At 39.2% G+C, this 18,935-nt stretch overlaps 1 protein-coding gene across 2 annotated transcripts in view; it reads left to right on the top strand.

The window, feature by feature from the left end:
* The window catches only part of ZSWIM8 (zinc finger SWIM-type containing 8), a 143,354-nt gene extending 128,098 nt beyond the window's left edge, over positions 1 to 15,256 (top strand). For both annotated transcript variants that reach the window (XM_053691997.1, XM_053691996.1), the window contains exons 23-26: positions 1 to 32; positions 6,800 to 6,919; positions 7,948 to 8,126; positions 14,121 to 15,256. The exon at positions 1 to 32 is cut by the window's left edge and continues 142 nt beyond it. In XM_053691997.1, the coding sequence (XP_053547972.1) occupies positions 1 to 32; positions 6,800 to 6,919; positions 7,948 to 8,126; positions 14,121 to 14,324 (535 nt within the window). In that variant the 3' untranslated portion in view covers positions 14,325 to 15,256. The remainder of the gene's footprint in view (positions 33 to 6,799; positions 6,920 to 7,947; positions 8,127 to 14,120) is intronic.
* The last annotated feature ends 3,679 nt before the right edge of the window (positions 15,257 to 18,935 follow it).

The following is an 18,935-nucleotide window of genomic DNA, read 5'->3' as shown; positions in this document are numbered from 1 at the left end:
TCTGCACTACCTCCATTCAGCATATCGAGTTGGTAAGAGTCGTCATACTTTGTGTGCAGTAAATAGGGTTTGGCCTGTGTGCTTCTGTCCTTTCACCTGGGAACCCTCTGCAAATTCAGGGAGACAGTTTTTTAGGAAAAGCTATTGTGTTATCAGTACAGAAACCATTTCCCTTTCCTCTCGGAAAGTGTTTGGCTGCATCATAATGTGAGTCACCTTTGGTTACACAATATTATTAGCCTGTTAATGTTTTTTGTGTTCGCTCTACTGAAAGCGTTTAGATGCCAGTTGATTTCTTAATAATATATTACATATATCCAGTGTATGTAGAAAAAATATCAATTATACTATGGTGGTGTTCATAAATGCTATATATACCTGTGTATATGCCATTCCCAGCCAATGACATTGGTCACATGTTTTTTTATTATAAAACCATATTTGTGTGTGATTTTGTACGTTTCAGCCCTTCCCAATGATAAATAGATTGTAAACTGTATGAGTAGGAACCTCAACTCTTGTATCAATGTTCTAAATGTATTGGCCCAAAAAGGCCCAATATCCCATCTTCATTTAAGCGTCACATGGCTCCTACACCGTACACATGTGTATTTATTCTATATTACTTAAGATATTGTAGTTACGGTTTCCTGTAGAAAATCTTGGATATTTATATATTATATATATCTATATAAACTTAAATAACTTAAATAAGCATGTAATAACTTTGCCTTAGGTTAAATAAGTGTCCTGGTGGCCCTTATACATTTATTTATTTCTAATGACACGGTGAATCCACGGATCATCATTAATTACTGTTGGGAATATCACTCCTGGCCAGCAGGAGGAGGCAAAGAGCACCACAGCAAAGCTGTTAAGTATCACCTCCCTTCCGACAAACCCCAGTCATTCTCTTTGCCTCTCGTGCAAGGAGGTGGTGAAGTGTTTGGTGTCTGAAAAAATGGATTTATTTCACTTCAATTAAGATTTTGTTATTTTGAAAGTCAAAGTAGGATTGCTCTGATCTTTCCTCTCACGATTGGGTCTAGCTGTACTCCACGTTAGTCTCTTCAGTAGGGCAGTGGTGGCTTTTAAGCAGTTAGGAACTTGTAAAGTGTGCTTTGCTGTGTTTTCCTAACGGGTTGCTGCCCTGGTATAGAAAGCCTGAGTAGGTTTACTCTGTCTTTCTTTCTTTTTTCCACAGGTCTCTTTGAGGAGTGGCATCCTCCCATACTTTGTGAGGTTGTCTGACTGCCGGACGACTGGAATGCAGGTAAGTGCCCTTTTTGTCTTCTGGGGCTAGGAGGCGGGCACTGAAAGGGTTAAGGATCCTCTGCAGTTAAGGGACAATATATCCTTGGTTAGGATGTTAAAAGCAGTGGCAGGCACTTTATGGCTGTGACTTTTTTAGTTAATTTCCTTCACAGCATGGAAGGGTTAACTCTCTATTTGGGGGCTCAGAGTTCCAGGGTTTATCCTTAATATTCTGTGAAATTATTACAGCAGTGACAGATACTTTTGAGAACATGTTAGGAGAGCGCAACATTTATGTGGTGTTCTTTATACGGGGCTGAGTGTTTATCTAGAGAGGCGCAGCGCTGCAGGGTTAATTTAATTTGGAGAAACACTTTGTTTTTTGTAGTGAGTTGGGACTTTCATAGCCTTCAGTGGCATGAAGTCAATCTTTGCGCTGCCGATTTTCTTGTCTAAGCCCGCCTCCTTCTCTCCATCTCAAGAGGGCGCATTTTTAGGCCTATTCAACTACTTGTGAGTATTGTGAAGAAACTGAGCTTAGTAGCTAGTTTTGAGATGCGCCACGTTAATTTCTGAAAGGCTCGCTTCTTCTCTGTGCCGGCTTGGGTTCCCGCACCCTTCTTTACCCTGAGGCGGAGAAGCGCCATTTTAAGCATAAGCTGATCATGCGATCATGCCTCTTTTAACTCTCCAGCTTGATCGGATAGTTTCTGTTACTAGTATGCCACTATATGTTTAGAGACATTAGGTATGAGTTACTGCCTATGGACATTGCACACGGATTGTATGTACATTATTTGCCTATTAAATAACGTTCATTGTACTCCTTCTGTGTGTTGTACTTGTTGCTCTAGAATGGTTTATATATTATGTTTATTGTAATGTTTGCCTGATGAAACGTTCACTAATTTCCTTCTGTGTACTGTACATTTGCCTTGGAAGGATTACACATAATGTTTGTTGCTACTGTAGTTAGTGGTAATATTCTGAATTAGGCATTTTTTGCTAATGCAGCTCAAGATACATGTAGTGACTTGGGGATATGTTGGAACAGGGGCTTGTTCCTATGTATTCATGTTTTTGTTCTCCTTTGGGCATCAAAAGAATTTAACTTTTTTGATGTTAGGATTAAAGTTAAATGTTTAATTGAACCATTATGTCTCCCAGGATGAGGCTGTTTAGGCAATGCCACAGCGCTTTCCCATGCCTCAATGGCGTCACATGCAGTGCCCTGGTGGAGGATAGTTGCCGGCAGATTTTACAGTTGAGGTATCCTCAGCGGTATCTGCAGGTGTTTCTATTTTTCTTTCCTACTGGGGAAACGCAAGAGGACTATTACTGATTCAGATAGTAAGGTTCTGCTCCACATTCTGTTCTACAGGCTGTTCCCTCTCTTAAGTCTGACGAGGGGGACTCGCCGGTAGTTTCAGAGGGTGAAATCTCAGGTTTGGACATTAATTCCTTCATCTGATGCTTAGGTCATCTTCTTCAGATGTATGCTTGCACACCTCGTATACTTTATAGGAGGTTATAGCTATTTGGACAACATTGATATTCCTGTCGTTGTCAACCTTTGGAAGTTCTTGTGAACTTGATAATTTCTATGATGTTACTTCCTTTGAGGAAAGGGTTTCTAACGTGATATGGAAATTGGCACAGATGAAGGAGAAGCTAGGAATACCTTTCTCCCTGTCTCCCAACCTTTATAGGATTTTCCTGTTGTTGACTCCATTAAAATGCACGATACCCTAAGTAGAGGATCCCTATGGAGGGTAGCTGCTCTTTTACAGATCCTTGGATAGAAGCTGGAGGTTTATTGTTCTTTTAGAGCAATGCCTTATCTTATTAGACTTGCTGTCCTAGCTGCCGGGCATTGCAGCTTTCAGCTGAGAAGCCTTCTTGTGGCTTTGTGATACTGTCTAGGCTTTATAGTTCTGCAGTGGTAGATTCAGTTTTTATGTTTCCTCCAATTTCACACTTCTGGCGTTTCTTTTTTAAGGATGAGTCCTTGTTTGGACCTGGTCTGACGATATTATCCTCTGACGTGCGGGTGAAAGGAGTTTTTCTATCACTTGTCTAGAGGGTAATGCTAAAGGAAGATTTCCCCTTTTTCCTTTTTAGTCAGGGGTCATGTCTTTTAGACCAGTCTCTTTTTTTTCTCCCAGAGGCAGATTCTGTTCTAGAGTATCTAAAATCCAGGTAGAATGAGGAACTTTCCTTGAACCGGGTTCAGCACATTCTTCTCTGGGAGTGAGAGTTCCAGCCCCTATCTGGGAACGGGATCTGGGTATTTTCCTGGTGCTGACCCTCAAAGTAATATCCATTCTCTTTTGGTGAGAAAGACTTTTAGGTCCTGGGGTAGTAAAAAGGTGTTTTTCTGGACTATAGATGGTTTAGGTGTCCTTCGAACTGTCTCTTTTACAAGAGATTTTGTCCAATCTTCTTTCCAATGGATGGTAATTGAATCTGGAGAAGTGTTCCCCTGTTCCATCTTCATGGGTGGACTTTTATTATCTCTGTATTTGGAATAAGTTTTCTAACAGAGGTCAGATATCAAGGATTTGTTTCTTTTTCTCTGTCTGCAGTCTAAGGTCCAGCATACAACAAGCTCTTGTTGTCCGGTAGATGGCTTTGCCCTTTACAACCAGTAGGTTTGGGAGTTCGGATCTATCTGCAGCTAAATTTCCTTCACTTTTAAGTGATTCGATATAGCAGGGAATTGGTCTTATGGTCTCCATGGACATCATTCCTTTTGATATTTTCCATAAATAGAAGAACTTTCGGCTCTATCTCAAAGGATGGATATAAATCAGTCAACAAGAGTCTCTCTACTTTGGTATTTTTTCAGGCATATCTATTTCAGAGTGTGTGCTTCTGGAGATATTCCTGGGTGATGTGTCCACGGATGCCAACCTACTTCTCCTTATCTGGAGTAGAGAGCGATTTTCAATTCTCTGGCTTCAAACATGAAGCTTTAGCTTGGCCTCTTGGCTCTCAGTCGTTCTTAGCTTGGTTCCAGTAGGACAATATCACCTCAATGGTTTATATCAACGAACAGGGAGGAACTAGGGATTCCTTAGCCATATAGAATGTTACTTGGATTCTCCAGTGGGCGGAAGCTTACTATTGATGTCTGTTGTTGTCTTTCCTGGGATGGACAATTGGGAATCAGACTTCTGAACAGTCAGATATTTCTTCCCGGGGAGTGTTTTCTCCTTCCGGAGGTGTTCTCTGGGTAATCCCTCAAATGGGGGGTCTGGAGTTAGCCTCTGAGGGCGGTTCGGCAGAACGCCAAGTTTCCAAGGTACGGTCAAGTGATCCACGGATCACCCTGATAGATGTTCTGGCATTTTTTTTCTTGGATTTCAGTCTGGCATACCTGTTTTCCTCCGTTTGCTTTTCGTCCACGAATCATTGCTCGTATTCTTCAGGAGAGAGCGGCAGGGATCTGGTATGCAGACCTATTGGTAATGTCGTCTCTACACTTTGGTGACTTTACCTGAGGAAGGACCTTCTGAGTCAGGGTCCCTTTATTCATCTTCATCTAGTTTCTCTGATGCTGCCTACTTGAAGATTGAACGCCTGTTTTTGTTTTAGCGTGATGTTCAGGCTTGCTTGCCTGTTTCTAGAAGGATTGTCATAGATTATGGCATATTTTTCTTTATTGGTGTGAATCCAAGGGCTTCTCTTGGAGTGCAGTCAGGATCCAAATTTTTTCCTGTCTCTAAGAGGTCTGGAGTTAGTCAGTACCCTGAAGGGTCAGATTCTGCTTTGTCTATTTTATTTCTTTTGCGTCTGGCGGTCGTGCCAGCTGGGCAACATCTTTTCAGGCCTGTCCTTAAAGTAGGTTGCTCCCTCTTGGAGCCTTAACCTTGCTCTTAACCTTGTTCTTTAGGTTTTGCGGTACATTCCATAGATATTAAGTGTTATCTCGGAAGGCTATCTTTTCTGCTCGGAGAGTCTCGGGACTTTCAGCTTGGCAGTGTGTTTCACCTTATCTTATCTTCCTTGCAGATAAGGTGGTTCTTTGAACTAAGTTAGGTTTTCTTCCTAAGTTGTTTTGGATGGAAATATTAGGTAGGAAATTGTTGTTCCTTGTCTATGTCCCAATGCTTCTTACCATAAGGAACGTTGTTGGCACAATTTGGAGGTTGTGCATGTTCTTTTTCTCTTCTACAGGCGACTAAGGATTTTCGCCAGTTTTCTATTGGTTGTTTGTTTCTCTGGGACAGCTACTTCTTTCCCTTCAGTTTGAAGTATAATTTGTTGGGTTATGAGACTGCTGGACAGCAGCTTCATGAGATAATCACGGCTCATTCCACAAGGGTTGTTTCTTCTTCCTGGGCCTTCAAAAATTGAAGCCTCTGTGGAACAGATTTGCAAGGCTGCAACTTTGTCTTCTCTGCATACTTTTTCTAAATTGTATTTTTTGCCTCGGATGAGGTTTCTTTTGGGAGAACGGTTCTTCAAGCAGTGGTGCCCTTCGTTTAGGTGACCTGCCTTGTCTCTCCCTTATCATCTGTGTCCTCTAGCTTGGGTATTGATTCCCAACAGTAATTAATGATGATCCGTGGACTCACTGTGTCATTAGAAAGAAAACAACATTTATGCTTACCTGATAAATTGATTTATTTCTTGACACGGTGAGTCCACGGCCCTCCCTGTATTTTTCAGACAGTTTTTTATTATATAATACTCTGGCACCTCTGCACCTTGTGTTGCTTCCTTTCTCTCCTTTTCCTTCGGTCGAATGACTGGGTGATTGTGGGTAGGGGAGTGATACTTAACAGCTTTGCTGTTGTGCTCTTTGCCTCCTCCTGCTGGCCAGGAGTGATATTCCAAACAGTAATTGTGTCAAGAAAGAAATAGATTTATCAGGTAAGCATAAATTTTGTTTTATTTTAATATGGAGGCCAAGATTATGTTTTCATGATTACAGTAGAGTGTGCAATTAACACTAAAACATTCACTTCTACATCTATTTTACACTTTTTGTTGGTATCATTTGGCTGCTTTTCATTAATGAATACTGAAGTAGGCTCAGGAGTGTACACATCTGGAGCACTGTGTGTATAAATAATACTGCCATTTAGTGCTCACAACATGTGTACATACCTGATCCTATCTCAATATGCTCTCATGGAGTGGCACTAAGTTTGAAAAAGCATACCTAGAGAAAGGGGTATTTTGCCTGAATCATCAAAGTTTAGTTTTGATTTCTGTGTCCCTTTAACTTTGGGGCTGGCACAGAGTCACTGTATTGCATCCCTCACTGGCAGTCAGGGGTTACAGAAGAATGATTCACTGAAAATATTCATCTGAAAATCCTTAAGTGGTTTGATTGTTGTCTGAAATAATTTGGCGATTTTGTTATACAGAGGAGACATTCCTGGGATGTATCTAGAAACAAGAGCAGATTCACTATAAAGGCAGCAGGGGAGTGAATAGTTTTGAGGGTTATGATAAATGTTGTGTAAAATGCCGCCTTATTTCTGTTTCTTGCCCGCTACCTTATCTGTAGACCTAACGCTTGTTTTGTATTTAGGGATGCTAGCGTTAGAGATGTTGGGTCGCAGAGCACATAACGATCATCCAAACAATTTCTCCCGGAGTCCCCCATACACAGAAGATGTGAAATGGCTTTTAGGATTAGCAGCCAAATTAGGTAAGGAGCTTGTGTTCTGTTATCTGCTGGAACGTTCTAAGCATAAAAATAACCATCACATATTCTGGTCTTCATCTGAAATCATGAATCTATATGCACCAAGTATGACCAATGCTAAGGCCTCCGTGCTGTAATGAGACTAAGTTTATGCGTCCCCAGCTGTGTTACCTTTTGCTGGCTGTTTGTGGCGGATGGTTCTCTCGTAGGGGCTGTGACCTTCATTATCTTTGTCAGTGAAGGGGCCTAAATGTGGAAACCAGAAGGTGGGGAAAGATGACTTCTCTCTCCCAGTCGTCATTCTGTTGTACAATTCAATGCTAATTTAAGAACTGTATGTTGAGCACAAGTATCAAGTACATTGTTTCAGCATCAGGAAGTCAATCAAATGTATTAATTAATTAATAGAAAAATCTATGTTTGTGTCATTGGGCTGCTACCATTTACCTTGGTACTGAATTTGCAGTTAGCTTTGTATCTTACATGTCAATCTAAATCAGTCTGATCTTAATCTTGGGGATCAGCTTATGTCCAATGAGGAAGCCCTTACCTGTGCCGAAACATTGTCTATGATTTAAAGGGATGTTGTTTTGTAATAATAATTCATTAGAATTCTTAAGGATCATACGAATGCTTGTTTACTCCTGCAACATTATTTTAATTGTGACATTGTTTGATCTGTGGTTTCATTTTATTTTCTAGTTAAAATTATTTTATGCCGACTGATACTCAACTTTTAATGAGATTTGTTTTTTTTAATCACCTGTAGGCCAGAAATGGCTTCCCGGGGTTAGTGATCCTGATAGTGCTGTAGGTGGTTTGCAGTAAACCACCATAAATAATATGTATAGTAAGTAAGTGGTAATTTCCATTTTATTTGAGATGTTGTTTTATATTAGTGAATAAACTCAATAAGTCTAGAATATGTTTCACTTCAAATATATAAGAAATTGTCTTTTTTTTTTTTTTTAAATAAAAAAACATAATTAATTACACAATTTTAATCTTGAACTTTGATTTCTCATTTGCAGGTGTGAACTATGTGCATCAGTTCTGTGTCGGCGCAGCCAAAGGTGTGCTGAGTCCATTTGTCCTGCAGGAAATCATAATGGAAGCTCTGCAGAGACTGAACCCGGCGCACATCCACAACCACTTGCGCACCCCGGCATTTCACCAGCTGGTGCAGCGCTGCCAACAGTCGTATATGCAGGTGAGGCAGAGTCGTTAAATTAGCTTCTGTAACTGGTAACACGTTCTGCGTTAGAGAACACGTTACTTTATATACTGGTAAATCTCAGCCTCTGATTACACGTGTGCTCATCCTGCGTCTCTTCAAACCCAGATTTTATCACAGCAGTAGCTCGCCAAGCTTGGATCAGTTCTGTAGCTAGACCCTTACTCTATCCAGCAACCAAACCATACAAGTTATGTAACCCTATTTAGTGACAATGACAACATTTTGGGCAAGATTATGAGTGAAGCACTATCTTAATGTGCCCCGTAAAGGGCTCGCGGTTTCACTCTGCGCTAAGTGTTATTAACTAGAGGTCAGTAAAAATAAAAAATGCTCTAATTGTCCCCAAAATAAAGAGGACAGTACATGAACATGTATAATAAAGATGATCTTTTTTTTAATTTTATTTAAAACTGCACAAAGCAGTTATAAGGGATGTGGGGTGTTAGAAAAAAAAAATGTCACCTAAAGTGCCTTTACTTGGAGGTCAATTGGGACTGTGTTTTGACTATAAATATATATGTATATGTTAATATGTGTATATACACAAATCTATTCATATTTATTTATTGCTGCACAATTTGCCCTCTGCGCTAGGTGATTTGCTGTGTCTATTGGCATGAAAACGAGGCTCCTATTGAAGCCTATGGAAGCGCACTCTCGTGAGCGTTTGGCTTCCAGGCAATGCGAATGCTAGATCGTGTTCGCATTGAGCGTCACTTGTAATGCCAGTGCTTATTTACGTAATCTAGCCCTTTGTGTTATATTTGCTTTTCCCCTTATCTCTCTGATAGTAGAATGCAGCAGCTATGTGTGTATTCAAGTCTCTTCATTTGATTTTTTTTAATTCCCTTGGCATTTTAACAGTTTAAAGATATTTATATAGAAATAATTTACAGCATGTACAATAATAATAATAATAATAATGTCATATGAACTCTAAAGTCTTAAAGCAGATGGTCAGGAGAGAGGGTCAACATTAAAAACTTGTATATTTATTGATCCATAATTAAAATTAAAAAAGGTCTTATTGAGAGATTGATTGCAGGAGTGCACTCGCTGTGGGACCACCCGATATACTTCTACGTTCATATTGCTCCTTGTACATAAGGCTATCCTGCATACTAACTATTGTCTGGGATAAACATAAGGCTATCCTACATACTAACTAATGCCTGGGATAAGCATAAGGCTATACTACATACTAGCTAATGCCTGGGATAAGCATAAGACTATCCTACATACTAACTAATGCCTGGGATAAGCATAAGGCTATACTACATACTAACTAATGCCTGGGATAAGCATAAGGCTATCCTACATACTAGCTAATGCCTGGGATAAACATAAGACTATCCTACATACTAACTAATGCCTGGGATAAGCATAAGGCTATACTACATACTAACTAATGCCTGGGATAAGCATAAGGCTATCCTACATACTAGCTAATGCCTGGGATAAACATAAGACTATCCTACATACTAGCTAATGCCTGGGATAAACATAAGACTATCCTACATACTAACTAATGCCTGGGATAAGCATAAGGCTATACTACATACTAGCTAATGCCTGGGATAAGCATAAGGCTATACTACATACTAACTAATGCCTGGGATAAGCATAAGGCTATACTACATACTAGCTAATGCCTGGGATAAACATAAGACTATCCTACATACTAACTAATGCCTGGGATAAGCATAAGGCTATACTACATACTAGCTAATACCTGGGATAAGCATAAGGCTATCCTACATACTAGCTAATGCCTGGGATAAACATAAGACTATCCTACATACTAACTAATGCCTGGGATAAGCATAAGGCTATACTACATACTAGCTAATGCCTGGGATAAGCATAAGGCTATCCTACATACTAGCTAATGCCTGGGATAAGCATAAGGCTATACTACATACTATCTAATGCCTGGTATAAGCATAAGGCTATCCTACATACTAACTAATGCCTGAGATAAGCATAAGGCTATCCTACATACTAACTAATGCCTGGGATAAGCATAAAGCTATCCTACATACTAACTAATGCCTGGGATAAGCAAAAGGCTATCCTACATACTAGCTAATGCCTGGGATAAGCATAAGGCTATCCTGCGTACTTATTAATGCCTGAGATAAGCATAAGACTATCCTACATACTAACTAATTCCTGGGATAAGTATAAGGCTATCCTGCATACTAACTATTGCCTGGGATAAACATAAGGCTATCCTACATACTAATTAATGCCTGGGATAAACATAAGGCTATCCTACATACTAACTAATGCCTGGGATAAACATAAGGCTATCCTACTTACTAACTAATGCCTGGGATAAGTATAAGGCTATCCTACATACTAACTAATGCCTGGGATAAGCATATGGCTATCCTACGTACTAACTATTGTCTGGGATAAACATAAGGCTATCCTGCATACTAACTATTGTCTGGGATAAACATAAGGCTATCCTACATACTAACTATTGCCTGGGATAAACATAAGGCTATCCTGCATACTAATTAATGCCTGGGACAAGCAAAAGGCTATCCTACATACTAACTAATGCCTGGGATAAGCATAAAGCTACCCTACATACTAACTAATGCCTGAGATAAGCATAAGGCTATCCTACATACTAACTAATGCCTGGGATAAGCATAAAGCTATCCTACATACTAGCTAATACCTGGGATAAGCATAAGGCTATCCTACATACTAACTAATGCCTGGGATAAACATAAGGCTATCCTGCATACTAATTAATGCCTGGTACAAGCAAAAGGCTATCCTACATACTAACTAATGCCTGGGATAAGCATAAAGCTACCCTACATACTAACTAATGCCTGAGATAAGCATAAGGCTATCCTACATACTAACTAATGCCTGGGATAAGCATAAAGCTATCCTACATACTAGCTAATACCTGGGATAAGCATAAGGCTATCCTACATACTAACTAATGCCTGGGATAAACATAAGGCTATCCTACTTACTAACTAATGCCTGGGATAAGTATAAGGCTATCCTACATACTAACTAATGCCTGGGATAAGTATTAGGCTATCCTACATACTAATTAATGTCTGAGATAAGCATAAGGCTATCCTACATACTAACTAATACCTGGGATAAGTATTAGGCTATCCTACATACTAACTAATGCCTGGGATAAGCATAAGGCTATCCTACATACTTATTAATGTCTGATATAAGCATAAGGCTATCCTACATACTAACTAATGCCTGGGATAAACATAAGGCTATCCTACATACTAATTAATGTCTGAGATAAGCATAAGGCTATCCTACATACTAACTAATGCCTGGGATAAGTATTAGGCTATCCTACATACTAACTAATGCCTGGGATAAGCATAAGGCTATCCTACATACTAATTAATGTCATGGATAAGCATAAGGCTATCCTACATACTAACTAATGCCTGGGATAAGCATAAGGCTATCCTACATACTAACTAATGCCTGGGATAAACATAAGGCTATCCTACATACTAACTAATGCCTGGGATAAGCATAAGGCTATCCTACATACTAACTAATGCCTGGGATAAGCATAAGGCTATCCTACATACTAACTAATGCCTGGGATAAGCATAAGGCTATCCTACATACTAACTAATGCCTGGGATAAGCATAAGGCTATCCTACATACTAATTAATGTCATGGATAAGCATAAGGCTATCCTACATACTAACTAATGCCTGGGATAAGCATAAGGCTATCCTACATACTAACTAATGCCTGGGATAAACATAAGGCTATCCTACATACTAACTAATGCCTGGGATAAACAAAAGGCTATGCTAGTACTAATTATTGTCTGGGATAAGCATAAGGCTATCCTACATACTAATTAATGTCTGGGATAAGCATAAGGCTATCCTACATACTAAATAATGCCTGGGATAAGCAAAAGGCTATCCTACATACTAACTAATGCCTGGGATAAGTATTAGGCTATCCTACATACTTATTAATGTCTGATATAAGCATAAGGCTATCCTACATACTAATTAATGTCTGGGATAAGCATAAGGCTATCCTACATACTAACTAATGCCTGGGATAAGCATAAGGCTATCCTACATACTAATTAATGTCTGGGATAAGCATAAGGCTATCCTACGCAATAACTAATGCCTGGGATAAGCATAAGGCTATCCTACATACTAACTAATGCCTGGGATAAGCATAAGGCTATCCTACATACTAACTAATGCCTGGGATAAGCATAAGGCTATCCTACATACTAACTAATGCCTGGGATAAACACAAGGCTATCCTACATACTAACTAATGCCTGGGATAAGCATAAGGCTATCCTACATACTAACTAATGCCTGGGATAAACATAAGGCTATCCTACATACTAACTAATGCCTGGGATAAGCAAAAGGCTATCCTACATACTAACTAATGCCTGGGATAAGTATTAGGCTATCCTACATACTTATTAATGTCTGATATAAGCATAAGGCTATCCTACATACTAATTAATGTCTGGGATAAGCATAAGGCTATCCTACATACTAACTAATGCCTGGGATAAGCATAAGGCTATCCTACATACTTATTAATGTCTGATATAAGCATAAGGCTATCCTACATACTAACTAATGCCTGGGATAAACATAAGGCTATCCTACATACTTATTAATGTCTGATATAAGCATAAGGCTATCCTACATACTAACTAATGCCTGGGATAAACATAAGGCTATCCTACATACTAATTAATGTCTGAGATAAGCATAAGGCTATCCTACATACTAACTAATGCCTGGGATAAGTATTAGGCTATCCTACATACTTATTAATGTCTGATATAAGCATAAGGCTATCCTACATACTAATTAATGTCTGGGATAAGCATAAGGCTATCCTACATACTAACTAATGCCTGGGATAAGCATAAGGCTATCCTACATACTAATTAATGTCTGGGATAAGCATAAGGCTATCCTACATACTAACTAATGCCTGGGATAAGCATAAGGCTATCCTACATACTAACTAATGCCTGGGATAAACATAAGGCTATCCTACATACTAACTAATGCCTGGGATAAGTTTTAGGCTATCCTACATACTTATTAATGTCTGATATAAGCATAAGGCTATCCTACATACTTATTAATGTCTGATATAAGCATAAGGCTATCCTACATACTAATTAATGTCTGGGATAAGCAAAAGGCTATCCTACATACTAACTAATGCCTGGGATAAGTATTAGGCTATCCTACATACTTATTAATGTCTGATATAAGCATAAGGCTATCCTACATACTAACTAATGCCTGGGATAAGCATAAGGCTATCCTACATACTAAATAATGCCTGGGATAAGCAAAAGGCTATCCTACATACTAACTAATGCCTGGGATAAGTATTAGGCTATCCTACATACTAACTAATGCCTGGGATAAGTATTAGGCTATCCTACATACTTATTAATGTCTGATATAAGCATAAGGCTATCCTACATACTAACTAATGCCTGGGATAAACATAAGGCTATCCTACATACTAACTAATGCCTGGGATAAACATAAGGCTATCCTACATACTAACTAATGCCTGGGATAAACATAAGGCTATCCTACATACTAACTAATACCTGGGATAAACATAAGGCTATCCTACATACTAACTAATGCCTGGGATAAACATAAGGCTATCCTACATACTAACTAATGCCTGGGATAAACATAAGGCTATCCTACATACTAATTAATGCCTGGGGTAAGCATGAGGCTATTCTACTTACAATAAGTTTATGCTTTTAGGAACTTTTGGGCAGACTTGTTGGGTCAGTGGTTTTTATCTGCTGTTAAATTCTGTTTCTATATAAAGTGCAAGTTCTATATGGAATCAACAGTGTAAGCACCTAGAATTCAATCTCCTATAATAAAATACTTCCTTTCTCTTTCCAGTACATCCATCATCGGCTGATTCACCTCACCCCGGCAGACTACGATGACTTTGTGAACGCCATCCGCAGTGCCAGGAGTGCTTTCTGTCTCACACCTTTGGGCGCAATGCAGTTTAACGACATCCTTCAGAACCTAAAGAGAGGAAAACAGACCAAGGAGCTGTGGCAGAGGGTTTCCCTAGAGATGGCCACCTTCTCTCCTTGATGCCAAAGCTTGGAGAGCACTTATGACAATACTTCTTTGGGCTTTGCCCTCTACAAATGTGTAGGATCTACATGACCTCCACATTGGGATGAATAATTTCACTGCGTCATTGCAGTCCTGGAGTTTAGACAACAAAGTGCAGATACCATCCACTGTGGTCTCCTTCTACGTGACTCCCCCTGCCTTATCGCAGCGGATTGTAGGAACCAACTTTGAGAGGACTGTTCTTAATCATTTAGACAGGAAATACAATGAACCTGGTTGTACCAATGTGAACTATTTGTACTAGGTTTTTTTTATACAAATATACTTAATTTTATTTTAGTTAATACATTGAAAAATCACCGGATTAACCGGTCATTCCTTATATTGCAAAATACTTGTTGACTTCCCCCACCTGAGTGGTTGCATTGGCTGGAACTTTCAGGGTAGTAAAGAGTGCGATTTTGCCCAGTTTGGGTGATGAGTTTCTTCCTTACTCTCCACTAGGGGTAGTTTGCAGTGTGAGTGCACGCCTGTCTTCTGCAATTTCTGTCTTTGCAAAATATTTATTTTGGCTTTTATATTTGTGCTTTTTTTGTGTGTATTGGCTCCTGTGTCGGTGCATAATTCTGAGCGGGGCATGACCCATCTGAAGAGTTCTTCTCTACTGATGGACACAGTACACAACCAGTATGTTCTTACCTAGCATTCTGTATAATTGTTGTGTGACTGAATTCATACTTTGCCGTTAATACAGAACCCTTTTTGTGACCACACTTTAAATTGCTCTTGATGCAGTTTTGAAAATAAGCTGGTTTGAGTTTTAACTGTCGTGTTCTGGAATTGTTATCCACAGAATATTGCGCTTCTTCCAGTTTTGCTGTTAAATTAATGTTGTCTTATTTTATTTTGTTTCCAGATTAAAAAAAAACAAAAAACACTTATCTTTACACATTACCTCTTCGCAGCATTTTTTTAAAAATATTTTGTGCAAAAAGAATTTATGAAATTATTTGGGTTTCATTTTTACTAGAAAAATAGGGTTGTGTCAGACAAAAACTGACTGTTAAATGAGTTGTTTCACAAGGTCAGATGATACTTCTCAATGTAGTTACAAATATTTCATACAGAGTGTTTTATTTTATCATTAATTAAAAAAAAATGTGAATGCTAAACCTATAGTGGGTTTCCACTAGCAAAGTATAAACACTGTAATACAGATAGAGTATGGCAGACTACAAGATACATATGAACATATCATCTGCAGTTACGTATGGGGGTACAATAAGGAACCTATATGTCCATGTTGCATTTAACAAGGAGATGATTGTAGTTCTATTTCTCTTCTATAATGACCTATAAATGTACCATAAGTTCCAGTTGTTTATCCACACAGAGAGGTTGTATCGTCCTGCAGTTGTATCGTCCCACAGAAAATGTTGCCAGCCGAGTTATATTATGAAGTAGTCAGGTGTGTGAGGAGGAAGATTAATACTTTGCAGTATTATTCTGTCATTTATAAATGTTACTTAAAGTGATGGTAAATCCTAGTGTTTGTGAAATGCTAGGATTGACCATTGGAACAAATAAAGGGGACTTTTATTCATGAAGCATCAAATACTTCATGCTGAAAGCTCCTTTACTTGTTTCAAGCGTTCGCCGTTCTGAGCTAAGGCAGCCCACGGCTAAACGCTATTTTGCTTAAAAGGTGACGTTTTCACCTCTTAGCCAATAGCCGTACGGCTAATCTTTTGCCCTTTGGCGCCGGATTTCCTGCATGCTATTTGCTAAGAGGTGGAAACGTCACCACTTGGCAAAACAGCGTTCTGCCGTGGGCTGCCTTAGCTCAGAACGGCGAACGCTTGAAACAAGTAAAGGAGCTTTGAGCATTACATATTTTATACTTCATGAATAAAAGTCCCCTTTATTTGTTCCAATGGTCAATCCTAGCGTATCAGACTTTAACTTTGTGTTTGTTGCACAAATTATCATTAAATCAATTTGTTAAATTATACCATTAATTTGTGATTTGGATAACAGAGAAAATGTAATGTTGGCTAATTTAATATTGGTCCCTCTCCGGTACATGAGAATTTAATTTGTAATTTACTTTCTCTTCTTTTACAACTGTGGGGATTTGGAAGGTTCCACAAGGCCAGCCCTGGCTATGCCCCTACACCGCAGCTGTCCTGTTGGCATTGCTGACTGTGACAGTCTGTGACAACCACATGAGGCCAGAGACTCAGAGGCACCACGTTGGCGAACACATAAATTTATATTACTATAATGTTTGAGTCCTCATCATCCTGCGCATCTGAGGTATGGAATAGGTATTTGTATTAGCTGATGGCTAACTATGACACCCTAGATGTTTTGGAACTACATTTCCCATGATGCTTAGGCACTCTGCAGTCTAGTTGAGCATCATGGGAAATGTAGTTCCAAAACATCAGGGATGCCAAGGTTAGCCATTACTGGTAAGGAGGGGGTCCTTTTTGTTTTTAACCCCTTTAAGGCGGCACTAAGTTCCGATTTGAACACTATTAGTAAAAATTATGTGATTGTGTGATTTCAAGGCCGGGATCGGATCATGGAGTCCTACCTACACTGCTAGGCACATCCCCCTAAGCCGATCCTCGCCTATGTCAAAGGGGAAAGCTGTAGGACGCTGTATATGGTAGGACGTTCCATGCCGTCCTAACGGAGGTAAACCCAGCACTGTTAGGACTGCATGAAACAGAGTAAAGGGGTTGAGGATGATCACGCTGTGTTTTACAGACTGTAGTTTGCCAGTTGTATTTACCCTGAGAGGTGTACACACACATCATGCATGAACTCACAGGGGTTAATAGTCACACTTCAGGAGCAAGGTGCTTAGTTGATTCATTGTGCAAACCTACTTTACCGTTATATCTAATAAATGTAGTGTGCAAATGTATACTGACCCTTACTTGGCCTTTATAGTGGGAAAAGTATATGCTAATTTGTAAGTGCTTATCAGTTTAGTACTAGCAACCCTGCGGCTCTTTGTTTAACCTCTGAAAGTGGGTTAAACACATAGTTAAAGTACCACCATGGACTGCAGCTGCTGTAGGACCGCTGCTGATTGAGTGAGATGTTCAGGTAAGACCAGAAGCATTTATTGTGCCTGTTTGCAGAACTTCCCATAGGTTTCCTTCAGCAACACACCTGGGTTTAAGGATATTCGTACCCAAGCACAGATCTCAATCCAAACTCTGCTCATCCCACATATTATCAGCAAAGTTGTAGGACCAGCCCACCTTAAATGTATTAATGTCCGGCAAAACCCCAAGCTCTAAGTAAATAGGTATCCAAAGAAATGTTGCACTCTCAGGTGTGGAAAAGTGAAAAACCTTAATTGGGTGAACAGCAACGTTTCTGGGCACTTGCCCCTTTGTCAAGCTCCCCACATATTATGTAAGTATCCTAGGCGATAGCTTGTCCTAATGTTATTATAAAATAATGTATAACACACGTAGATTCAATTCTCATTAGTTGTCTGAATTCTAAACTCACTTCACAATTCTACTCAGATATTGGTTTTGTGTCTTCTTTCCCCCGAAATGCTGCTTCAAAGGTAAATTATGTACTGCTGAGGTTGTCTCCATGATCATTCTTAGCAAATTCATTGTAAATATATAGAAGCACCAGATTATGCAGATGATTGTTACCTGATCAGTAACAGCTCTTCTCACCCAGGGTAATCCTGGAATTGTAGCCTGTTAGTGTTCCCTGAAGACTGGAATTGAGAAAACGCTGCCTTAAGTTACATATGAGTTATTTATTAGCCCCAAACATTTAATGTATTTCTGCAGCTCCAGAGCTGGCATTAACCCCTGTGTGGTGTTTAACACTGTCCTTTACAAGTGCAGCACAATAAAAAGTGCTTTAACGGATTAGAGAATTCTCTCACTGCAAGTTTAGTCTTAAGATAAATTATTTGCATGTAAAATTAGAATTTAGTAAGTTCTAGGATCACAGCTCTGTTGTGCGGCTGATAGACATATGGGTGGCCCCTGGACACCTGATTTACCAGGAAGTAAAACAACTTAACTTGTTCTATACTCCTAACACAGTGATTTGTGTGTGTGGTTAGACAGAAGCAGGAGACTGAACAGCTGCACTTGTTGTGTAAATGCTGTGATTGAGAAGTGTGTCTCATTTAGTAGGTGATGCTGGTTACACACTGCACAGTGCTTTGTAGTTCCTTTATATCAATTGTTTCAGGTGATTCACTAAATAGAATTAATAACTTTAAAGAGACAAAGGAGTCAGAGAAAGTTTCATCATTCACATAAAGCATAATAAAAAAAATAATTTAATTTACTTCTCTTGATCTCCTTTGTGGAAACTTGGCTTTTTTAAATTAACATACTGAGGTATGGCGCCTCTGTGTTTTCTTTTTTAGATGATCACTGTCAGGATCCAGACCATCTTTTGACAGAGAGCAGCCACGTCGGACCCAGTTCCAAACTTGGACTTAGAACTAAACTTGTACATTTTTTGATATATTATTTTTTAACAAATGTTTCCAATTCTTTTTAACTGTATTTAGTGAGCGTCCCCTAGTGTTTTTTTTCCTTCCTAAGATAGGGAGAGTCCATGGCT

The sequence above is a fragment of the Bombina bombina genome, chromosome 9, assembly GCF_027579735.1.
Source record: "Bombina bombina isolate aBomBom1 chromosome 9, aBomBom1.pri, whole genome shotgun sequence".
In the NCBI taxonomy this organism is placed as follows: domain Eukaryota; kingdom Metazoa; phylum Chordata; class Amphibia; order Anura; family Bombinatoridae; genus Bombina; species Bombina bombina.
The sequence above is the reverse complement of the archived record's forward strand: the minus strand, read 5'-3'. Positions and strand labels throughout refer to the sequence as shown.